This window comes from Trachemys scripta, chromosome 2, assembly GCF_013100865.1.
Source record: "Trachemys scripta elegans isolate TJP31775 chromosome 2, CAS_Tse_1.0, whole genome shotgun sequence".
In the NCBI taxonomy this organism is placed as follows: domain Eukaryota; kingdom Metazoa; phylum Chordata; order Testudines; family Emydidae; genus Trachemys; species Trachemys scripta.
Genome location: NC_048299.1, coordinates 150,326,374 through 150,338,203, shown reverse-complemented (window position 1 = coordinate 150,338,203; position 11,830 = coordinate 150,326,374). Strand labels below are relative to the sequence as shown.

The window sequence follows — 11,830 nt, the reverse complement described above, 5'->3', positions numbered from 1 at the left end:
TTTATACTTTTGGGGATCTGATTGAAAAACCACATTTTTTTTTTTGACAGCCAAAAAGAGTTTCTACTTAATATTCAAAATGTTGGGTATTTAAATAGCCTTAGGAAAAAAAACCCATGAAAACCTAAGCAGTGTTTATACAAATAGTTGGAAAAAGGCTTGACAACTTTTTCCAACAACAAGACAACGTTTTGAGGGAAAGTGTTCTACCTGCTTCACAAGGGGAGTTTTACTGGTTGAAATAGCTGCTTTGCACTATGTATGTAAAGGGACCACAGCTCCAGGGCAGCTATACTGGTAGCTTTAATTGGAGCAAATCCCCAGTGTAGACACACCGAGAGTTTGGGTATCAAGTACACTACACAGTGAACTTCCTGTTCATGTCTTTTTCCTAATGGTGCATCTCAAAGTACCTCTCACAAAGTGCTGAGCACCTGCACCTGGTAAAATCAAGCCATTGCTACTTGAGCACCCGTAATTCCCACTGGAAAGCATGCAGCACCTTGCAGGATTGGATTCCAGTATACCTGATAGTGTTAAGACTGAATTACAATGTTGCACCTAGCTTGAACGGGACTGCATAATTCAGAGTGTGTATGTGTATATATATATTATATATATGTAAAGAAAAATTGCTGTCAGCAACGTTTTTTGCTGCTTACAATTTTACGACAGCACTTTTGGGCTACATTTAATGAAGACAGCAATTCTGGAAATGCTGCCACTGCATCTGGTTTTAATATATTAGCAGCAAGTCATTGTTTAAAGGCTTTGTGGTTAAAAAGTTCTATTGCTTTATATTTTGCAAAAAGAGATGTCCCTCCCGTTAGCTTTTTACAGAACTTGATTAGCTTCTTAACTAGCCGAACCAGAGTCAGCCACCCACCAGAAGTAGTTTCTAACTGGGGAGATTTTGGAATGTGCGTGTGGAATCAGCCCTGCTGCTCACATGACACAACACAAGGTTGCTTTTTTTGGCGTACAGAACCCAAGACAGACTACTGTTCAGAAAAGCTGCTCTAGCCTTCAGCAATGAGTGGGGAAAGAAAAAAAAAAATCAACTTGTAAGCCTCAGTTCAAAGCCTCTTTTACAGAAGAGCATAGTAGGAAACGCAGGCTTGTAGGCCGTGCGTTTCAAGTGGCTTGCAACAGGCACAGTGATGCATGTGTTGGGATTTGAGGAGTTTCATTTTTTGGATTGCCGGCTACCTTTAGGCATACCAAACAGGGCTCTATTTTCCATGTCGTGCCTCAGAAGTAACCCTTCCAAAGGCTGCAGCCGTGATATTTAAGAGTTGTTCTGTCAGCCATTTTGACAATTCCCAGATTAGCTTTTTAGTAGTACTTCTGCCTGGGATGCAAGTTAAGTACCATGGTAACCCCTGAAGGTAGCTTGGGCAGTCAGAATCCAGCGGATCAGCGAGTATGAATAACTACGCATCAGTTTTTTGCCAGATCCAATTCTAATACATGATGAAACAATTTCTCTCTCTTTCATTATAAAAAGGCCACACTGAGGAATGTGTACTTTTGAACATGATAGAGATACTGTTTCCAGGGGAAAAAATAAAGCTAAGGTACAAAACTAATATATGCAATAAAATTATTATATTCTGCTTCTTTCAAGCAGACTCTTCTGGAATTTATGTACAGTACATGACAGATTTTTAAACTATGTATACCACAGTTAGAGCAAGACCTTTAATACTCTAGTTTTAAGACAGTTTTGTTAAGGATTCTTTTAAAGCTTTTAACAGTTAGATACAGTACATAAAGATGCTGGGGTTTTTAAACCACTGCAAAGACTGACCAACTTAAAATCGCTTTGACCACATGGTCTTGCACCTCATGCTGTCATTTTCACAGTGCAACTAGTCTGATTTGCTAGTAGTTCTTGCACTGAGATGCAGGGCAATACTAAACAAACAGTCCTCCATGTTTTGTGAGTGCTAGACCTGATTGTGGTAGATTAACTGGGCAAGGGAGTTTTATGACAGAGGATTAAGACTGTATGTCACCGAGACCAAGAATCCAAACATGACATTCATATTCGTCCATGGCCAGCACAGATTCATAACACAAATTCCATTGATATCTTTAGGATAGATCATTAAAAGCTATCACCACCTACCAGCCTCATAAGGTTAAAACTATTTGAGTTGGCTTCAAACTGCAAGGGTGTTTGAGCTACAGTTCATTGATAATTTGGTATCTGCTGAAGAACTGACTGTTGTAAAAGCCTAGGTTTATGATTTTCCTTTTTTTTGGTGGGGAAGAGAAGAGAGAGAGAGAAATTTCAAAGGCAGAAAGCTGGGACATTGAACACAGAAGCCTAGTTCCATGCAAATTTGTTTGAGAGGGATAGAAAATATGAACGACTAAATCTAAAACCAGTTTCTAATTGTTGTTAAAATCAGCCTACAGTACATTTGGATGGGTGTATTAACTCTTCTAGAAAAAGAGGCTTCTATATTGGTAGTGCTTAGATCCCCTACACACCCATTCTCTCTCCCCTAAGGAATTATGCACTTTCTGAAGAGGTACGTTTCACATGGGATGGAATAGACCCCTCACCTCGGAGGTTCCTGAAATAGATTTTTAGCTTTTGAGGCTCAATGATACGTCGCCTGTTGAAGTCTGCTCTGGGGTGCGTTTGAGAGCAGTGATCTGTTTGCAGCAGATGGAAGAGGCTGGCCATGTTGGGTCCTATCTTCTCCATCAAACTGTCTTTGATGGTGCTGACAGTCTCTTCATCACATTCCAATAAACTTCTCACGAGCTTGTTGTAATACCTGGGTAAATGAACAAGACAGTTACTGAGGTAATAGCATAGGAGAGAGAGTTGATCCCAAGCTAGAGCAAATCAGTTTGAAAGAGACTACTCCAGAAAAGTTGTGCTGCTGAGAGAGAACTGGAATTGTCAGGGTTGGTTTTTGTGGTGTATTGAGGACTGTGCTGAAATTGTAAGCTATTACTGCAAGGGGGTGTGATCCCAGGTCCTGCTCTGTAACAGTTTCACAGCAAATGCACAAGTTATAATACTAGCATCAACTCACACAGATTGCTCTCTATCCCAGAGACTTAACCCCATATATGCATCTCCATCCTTGATTCATGGAGTTACAGTACATGTGTTTCTGGGACAAAATTCTAGTTTTGGTTAACTAGTCCTAGCCATGCTCCTGTTACGCTTCTGAATGGTAAATACACAAATTTGGGTTCTAATTAGTAAATGATACTCTCCGATTTTTTTGGCAAGTCGGTGTTGGACTAGGAGCAAAGGTATCAAGGTGGTCACATTTATCAGGACTTATTCACTAGTAAAGAACCATTAAAATTGTAAACTGCCTTATTTCATCCCCACAAACAAGTGTAATATCAAGACCATGAGCTCAAAATAGATAGATAATGGACAGAAATAAGTTTTGGAAGAGATAGATCCTTATGCGCGCCAGAGTAGAAATTCCCTATGCAAAAATTATTCCCTAACTGTTTACCTTAAGGCTTTTTTTGCAGCTTCCTCAAAAATCTGGCACTGAGCACTGTTGCACAGGATATTGGACTAGATGGACCATTGGTCTGATGTGGTATGTACACTCAAAGGAATCTGAATTTCTATATGCGTCTTAGGACTCTTCTATGGAGATTTGACACCAACCCTTTTCCCCCTTCTATATAGCCTTTAGAAAGGGTTGAAGAAAACTAGGTCAATGTAGGTCAAATAGCTTGACAAACGCATGCATTCCTCATGGGATGAATTTTTGGATTTACAATCAGCAGTAACATGCTGAAGATGAGAAAGTTGGTTAATTTAATCAGGCCCTTTTGCCTTCCACAGGGCCTGTGACTGCAGTTTCTACCCTCTATTGTGGAATCTTAGTTTAGCACAAGGCCCTGAGAGTATGCTTTCCTTGCTCTCCTGTTTATGAGAGAGAGCCAGGAATTTGTGCTGATCTGTTTCCCCATCTCTGTTTGAGTCAAGCAGAGAAAGAACAGTGCTCAAAAGAATTCTCCTCCATGGGACTCAGAGAGAGAGAGCTGTGTTGATTTTTCCTATCATTTGTTCAGGTTTGCGCTGTCTGCTTAAGGGGACTTAAGAGTGCAGGGCAATCCTACTGATCTCCTAGAGAACAAATTGGAGGAAGTGTAGCAGTATCAGAAGTCCTGGGGGCTACTGCCCAGGAGGATAATGGGGAGCATATTACCACATCTAAGGAGGATGTGGGCAGAATAGAAGGCCACAGGGTAGAGAAGAGGAAAAAGACACAGTGCTCTTTTCACAGATGTTACCTCGGGCTTCTTCCTCAACTGCTATACCTGTAGTGTGAAGTGAAAGGCCTGGGAGTTTGGAGTAAGGAACTAACATTAACTCAGAAGATCCCATTAGGGAGTTCTGAGTGACACTTTCTATGAAGTTTAAAAAGGGGTAGAGGTCATAAGCAAAGTACTATGTTTATAGGTAGAGCTGGGTGGAATTTTTTTTTCCCTCGTGGAGAAAAATGCATATTTGGCAACTTCAAAACATTCTGTAAATTCACCTTGAGGTGACCAAATTGTTTTTTGATGCAAACAAAAATTCTGAGAAAAAGTTTACACATTCTGTTTCAAAGTTTCCTTCAATTTTATTTAAAAAATTGAAAACAAAATCCCACTTAATCTGATTGGCACATTAAAAAGTTTAAAAAAAAAGTCTTCTATAATGATGCAAAGTTTTTCAAAAAAATTCATTTTGAGGTTGAACCAAAATAATTTTTTGAGGGGTGAATTTTCAGAGAACCAAAAATATCCATTAGTTGCACAGCTGTAGTTACAGGTGGTTACAAGTACATCAGGAGAGGTTATAGAAAAGCCCTAATGTTAGATAATTTAGAGACTTTTTGGATTCAGACAACTCCGTGGCCATTTATGAACACCTCTATTGATCCTTTACACTTTATATGAAGGTTAAATGTATGAGAGAATGTTGTCCATTTTATTCTGTGCTGCTGCAGATGTATCAGTGCACCACAGAAGCTAGTGATTGGGAACTACCTAGTAAAACATCTCTTCTTCCTGGGGTCAGGTTTTGCTCAGGTTAGTATCCTTTGCAGAAGAGGTTCTATTGGATGATGATGATGATCTTGTGTTTATCATCAAATTAAACTTTCAGATTCTATTCCCTTGCCTACGCCCTATTCCATGCCTTAGCTATCTCTCCAGCACTTAGAGTTACTGGATAGAAATACAATCTGATGTTTTTTAAGAAGATTATTAAATAAATGAATTTTAATTTCAGTAGCTACAGTATGTCCAGAGGCAGAAAGGCCTTCCTCCTTCACAGCTACTGACTTGAGATTAAATCACAGGAAGCTGCATGACCCTTTAACTACTTCCTGTTGGAATTCCGTGCCAACCGGCACATTCTTATTTTGTGTCTATGTTGGGACTTGGGCTGGGAAAGCAGGATGCTTTAGGAGAACTTAGTGTAAACTATTAGCTGGGAAATCCTGCTTCTTTTGTTACTCAACATGTTACAATATCCTTTTGCTTCACCGCTAGTCCAAGGCTGTGTGTGGAATAGTTTCCTTTACCACATATTATCCCAAGACGTGTGTCTTAAGGAACAGTGACCTTGTTCTAGGGTTTGATTCTCCACTTGCTTTGCACCTTGTGGCATGACTTACACCTGTTCTACCATTTCAGAGTGCTAGTGTGTTTATACACACACACACACACTCTCTCTCTCTGTGTGTAAGTGTCCACACAAGGTGTAGAGAGTGTGTCAAGTCACCTGAACTCTTCATGCGTGCAAGTTAAACATTTATACCCAAGGGATTATAAAATTAAGGGCTTGTCTATGTACGCCTGTAGCAGTATAGTTACTTGGTGCAACACCCCCACCCTGGGGCAGATGCAGTTATACAGGTGTTTTATAGCATTCCCTTTCCTACATAGGAGTAAGAGTTATCCTTAGCACCCTTATATTGGGAGTAACTGTATCCACACTAGGGATTGTACTAGTACAGTCCTGCCCTCCCCCCACCCCAAGTCAAAATAATTATAACATTGCAAAAACTGAAGAGACCTCTGACTGCAATGTAGACGTAGTGATTGCAGCATGGCCAGACATACCCACACTAGCTTTACCCTGCCTTGTTCTAGAGATGACAGTAACCTTCTATTTTATCAGGAGGCTGGGAGTAGGGAATGCTCAGAATCCCATAACCTAATGGGTCATGACAACAAAGTCATGGAAGAGCCCTTTAGCTGGTGCACCCTTTAATATAAATAACTGAGAATGCTTTAAACACAGAATGAGACTGTTTACTGAAGAGAGGCAGAGTTGCCTTGAGAGGAAATTAAGCTGCAATATTCACTAAGATGTTCAGCATAAGAATTAAAGGGACACTCGCAACATTTTCAGACACGTAGTTATCTACCATCCATCGCTATAAGTAACACGTCTGCTAAGTATAACACAGTTAACCAAAGAATTCTGAGCTTTAAGTTTACTTTGTGCCTTTCAGAGCTCTTTGTCTAGCTAGTTTTACTGTTTCCCACCTGATGTACAGAATTTATAAACATGAGCAGGGGGTCAGAAAAAAAATCTGATTCAGAGTATTTTAAAACACCAGGAAGTACTATTTAAAGTGAGCTGTATCTGGAACATGTAAAAATTAAAAAAAATAGACTCAGGTTGAGAATATCCCTTTAAATGTGCTTCATTTTGTGTTCTTGTATGTTTCACATAAGGAAACATCCACATACCTGTTTGAGAAGTGATTTGGAAATTGGACAACTTCAGTGATTGCTTCAGGATTACGCTTTGCAATGCTACACATGTCCAGTTTGCTGTAACATTCCTCCTGCACCTCCGAGATCATTCTTTGGAAAGTGGAACACCTCCGAATGGCAAGGAAAACCTTGGACGTAACTCCGTTTGCAATGCATTTCAGGCTCTCTTTCACAAAGGCTTTTCCCTGCAAATTTAGAAGCAGCATTATCTGAATGTGCAACTGCATAAGTCATTCATAAAATGTTAACATATAGCAGCAATTAGCAAAAGCAGGGTATTTATCCTTGCTGTGATTTAAGTGTTGTGTCAAAAGCTTACTCAGCAATAAAGAAACCCATTTATGGTCAAGGCATTTTGTTCCACGGGCTTGTATTCCTAATTATTGATTAATGCCCAGGGGTCCCCCTCAGAATTAAGGCCCCAATTGTACTGGGCAATGTACAAACACAATACTTACTCCCTGTTCCAAAGAGTTTCCCAGTCTAAGGAACAGCATCAAAATGGTCTAAGATGCTAGTGGCACAGCTGTGTGATAGCAATGTTGCATATATATATATGGGCCAATCCTGTAAGGTGCTGAGTGCCCCAACCTTTAAGCAGGCTTTGAGGCTCACATCCTGATGTGGGGTGTTTCATTTTACGGCACCCTGAGATCTTCCAAATAGTGTCACCCTCCCCTATTGGAAGAGATGGTTATGCCCACTTTATAGAGGATAGTAAACGTCCCTAGCAGAGCCAAGACTATGATCCTTTACTTACGCCCTTTCTCTAGCTATTCCACGTGAAAAGAAGAAAAAAAATCTGCAGCTCCAGAGAGTCAGGCTGAACTGGTTTTGCATTCCCAGGGCTGAAGACTTCCAATTCAAATCACACATCCGTGCCAGGTTACACAGTCAGAAGAGTGACTTTGTTAGAAGAACGTTTATATTTCCTCCTGAAGAGGAAATTTAGCTCTCTGCCCCATAAGACGGCCTCTGCCAAGTCCTCACACACAGCACACACTATGTGGAAAATGTACTGTAGAAAATCTCCCGGAAGAATAGATTTGTGGCCAAAAAAGCAAAGTCCTGGTTCCCACAAGCGCATCTAAGTAGTAGCAAGGCCCATTATGAACTATGGGTGGCCTGTACAGAGCCCATTGCAGGATCAGACCTATTAAAATCTCCATTTCAAGCATTTGAGTGCCATGGAGATTAAGCAAGCACTTTGCTGAATCAGGGTGTAAAGCTGGCCTGAATAAAGAGGAAAAAGAGGTTAGCCTTGTACTGTACCTGAGTGTCAAATTTAGCAGCGCTGTAGAGGAAGGACTTGCAGATGTCGTACATTCCATCCGTGTCACACGTAGAGTTCTCCAGGCAGGCAAACGCACCGCAACCCACCTGGAGGGCACTATTTAAACAGCGAACCACTTCAGCTGGAAGACAGGCATAGGACATTACACAATGCTTCCCACTTCCATAGCCCCCTTCATCTGAGGGCACAAAGCACGTTACCAATGATTAAGTTGCAGAAGACTCTTGTAGACATAGTCCTGTGTCACAGGATTTTTTTTTTTTGGGGGGGGGGAAGGGAGTAAAAACAAGAGGTACATATCAGGCATGTATTAACTGAAGTCATGGAATAAGCCACCAGCAAAACTTGGAATAGAACACAGATCTTCTGACAGTCGCATGTCCTGGACTACTACAAATTAAGTGAAACTGACCAGTAGGAAACATTTTTAATATTGACCTGAGCCATTACTTATCCCACTTTTTGAGTTTACTCAACCTTTAAATAAAAAAGGTGTAGAGCCCACTTAATGTAAAGTTAGTCCATCTGAGGCAGAGATGAAGCAGAAACACTAGGGGAGATTATGCATGTTTGGGATACTGCTAAAAGCCCTGGAGCTCCAATAGTTTATTAGTCTGAAAGGCAGTCATGATGAATTGACAATATCTAGATCATATATAATGGCTGAAAGAGAAAAATGGAATCAATAGTGAATAGGGACACTAGCCAAAATAAATAATTAAATAAATAAAATGTGATAACTTCATTTTCATTCTTGTGGCTATTTTGAAGGGAGAAAAGCTTTGACTAATGTTGAGTACTTTATCATGCTAGGAAGGAGAATGTTTTAGTTCATATATTAGTCCAACTGCAGCATAGATAGTCCCTGGTTACTTGCTACATATTAATATGGTACCCAGCTCTTCATAAGCAGAGCACAGCTCTGATAAAGGTTTTCATGAAGATAGAATCAACATTTGATCCAGAGAGTTAAACTAATGATCAATGTGTAATTAAAATAATTCATACATAGGCCCCAATGTGTGTAAACGGCAGAACATAAAACATTTCTCTGTATTAAAAAATGATATTGGGTGTATTGAAACTATGAGCCAACTGTATTACCACCCTAAAGTTAACAGGTCATCTTTTCTAGCAAGCTGAATGTCTGTCCAATTATGTCCCTGTGCAGGGCATATTCATTACTTTTTGTCAGATCTTGTTACTGACATTCTTCAGGGAAGAGAGTGAACCTGGAGTCTCAAATCAAGATATTAGATGTCTGTGACAGGAGGATATAATGCAGAGTGGTAGAGGAAAACCTGTACCAAAAACTAGCTCCTAGTCGAAAGAGGGGTCTGTTACAACTGCTATCTTTCGAGGGAAAAAGAAATGCAGCCCCTGTGCGCCACTACCACTTACACACCTGGAGAGAAAGATGTGATATTATCCTATTCCTAATTCACCCCTAGCCATCTCGAGTTGTTTTTATAATTATATGTTTTGATAGGTTTCGATTATAACCTTGCTTTCAGCAGGTTTAATATGCATTAGCGTTTTATTGTTTTAGGCACAGTGGACTAGAGAGAGATCTTATGTTTCTATAGCAACCAAATACAAAAGGAAATTGAGCAAACACCCTCAGATAGTACTGCAAAACCCTGCAGATCTAAAATAAAACCGCTCTTAATGAGCTCCAAATTAGAAGATCCCTCCTCACTGTCTTTACCTTATATTTTTAAGACAGATTTTTATTTTTCCATTGCTTAAGAGAACATAAAATGTACTCAGTTCATCTGGACACCTACAACACATGAAGTAGAGCCATTCAGTGATGACTTGCTAGTTATTCCTCTCATCTATTGTAATAAAGGCTAGTTAGATAAGTGTGCTTATCATATTGTCATGTTACTATTCTGACCAATATCTATAGGCAATTAAGACTACATGTTAACAGTGGACACGTTTAGCTTATTACATTCTCTGAAGTGGTATTAGAAAAAAAAATCTTGTTCCTCCCACCTTTGAATACACAGACATTTAGCAGAAGGAGCTTTAACTTGCTAATAAGCAAGGAATTTAACATTAAAGTGTATTTATAACAGGGGGAAAAAAAAAAACATTCAACCTGCATAAAAAAAGTGCATGTAACTCATTTAATATCTGCAATATTTGATTACACACACACACACACACACACACACACACACACACACACACACACACTGCAGATTACATGCTGGTTTATAAACCATCTCCTGAAATGAGATTATTTCCTGTAGCTATGCATCACTATTATACAGAATCAGTTTCCTAGGATTTTTGCTTACATAATTTATTGCTAACAGCTACGAAAGGACAGTCTATAGCAAAGCTTAGCAGCAGAGACATTTGCAACAGTTTAAACACATCAGGGCTCTCAGCCCCTCTTTGAGGGGTGTTACCTGAATTCTGTGCTGCAACCCTGGTTTTCCTGGGGCTCACAGAGTCATTCTGTTCGGCTTCATAAGATGCAGAAGCACTGATCACCAGCAGCAGGAGAATAACTGACTTTTGGAGCATTCTCTGACAAGTTTCCGCTAAGTTTTTGTGAGTGTCTCCTCTTTCTTCGGCTTCAGCAAAGATGCGGATCTGGATACACTCACAGAGAAAGGAGTCTGTCAAGGACTTGGTACTGCTGCAGCCTTGCTCCGCTTGTACCCCTAGCTCCTGCTCACTGGGGGACCAAGAGCAAAGCTCAGGGCTTTTATAGCCGGCCTTATCTATCCCCCCTCCAGGATCTGGAGCCAATCAGGAGGTGGTATAGGCAGCCAATGGGATGCTGTGCTCATTCAAGCACCAGAGCACTGGAACTTCACAGGAAGAATATTTTCCAGCCAATTAAAAGGACCTGCCAAACAATAAAAAAAAAAAAAGTTAATCTTCACAGAAGCCAGGGGAAAAAAAAACAAAAACAAAAAACTTCCTGTGATTAATTTTGCTCAAGGAAATTGCATGACAACCCTAAATCTTTCCCGAGATCACCTGCTTTTTAAAAAGTAACTTAGTAGCTACTGCAGGAAACCACTGATATTATAGTCTATCATCTATAAATAAGTGGATCAGCTAATTAAAGCAGAGGCATTTTCATGCATTACACAGAATGAATATTTGCCACATAGGTTGCATACAGTCAATACTGCCAGTCAGCCATGCACACAAATAACGGCCCCCATCTATGCATACATGGATTATATACACGGTGCATATATCCCCCTCTCCCCAAATATGCAGTACACACAGAGTTCATGCACAATCACATGCAAATATGCACACATCACACAAACAGACCATACATACAGTCCCTAATCCCTCCAACACGCAAATACGTATATTGATACCCACCCGTGCATAACCACAGTACATGCTTCGACCTATGCTCACAACAGCACGTCCTCTCTCCCTCCCCCCCCCAACCCCCTTTCCCATAAACAAACATTTGCTGACTTTGTTTTAATAAGCTGGGTATTCCTGCCTGACACTTCATCATCAACTTTTTTTGGATGATAGAACAGGAACAAGCTTGAGAAACAACTGTTGATCGCTTTACTTTTTTTGTTGTGGCTGGTTTTAAACTTGACAAATTTATGACCTGAAGAGGAAAAACATTTTTTAAGCTTGGTTTTTAAAAAGCAAATGATGTTTAAGACACTGGAGGCCTGGTTCTTATTTGCACCAGGGCCCCTTTACAGCACTCTGACAGTGTAAAGGATTTTAAGGGGGCCTAAAAGTAAGCAATGCTGG

General features: G+C 40.2%; 1 protein-coding gene across 1 annotated transcript; it reads right to left on the bottom strand.

The window, feature by feature from the left end:
* Positions 1-371: 371 nt before the first annotated feature.
* STC1 (stanniocalcin 1) lies at positions 372-10,812 on the bottom strand. The gene is made up of 4 exons (XM_034761836.1): positions 10,492-10,812; positions 8,047-8,189; positions 6,748-6,959; positions 372-2,792 (listed from the first exon to the last, which is right to left on the bottom strand). Exons 1-4 carry the CDS (start codon positions 10,607-10,609, stop codon positions 2,522-2,524), a joined length of 744 nt encoding a protein of 247 aa, XP_034617727.1. The 5' UTR covers positions 10,610-10,812; the 3' UTR covers positions 372-2,521.
* Positions 10,813-11,830: the final 1,018 nt, after the last annotated feature.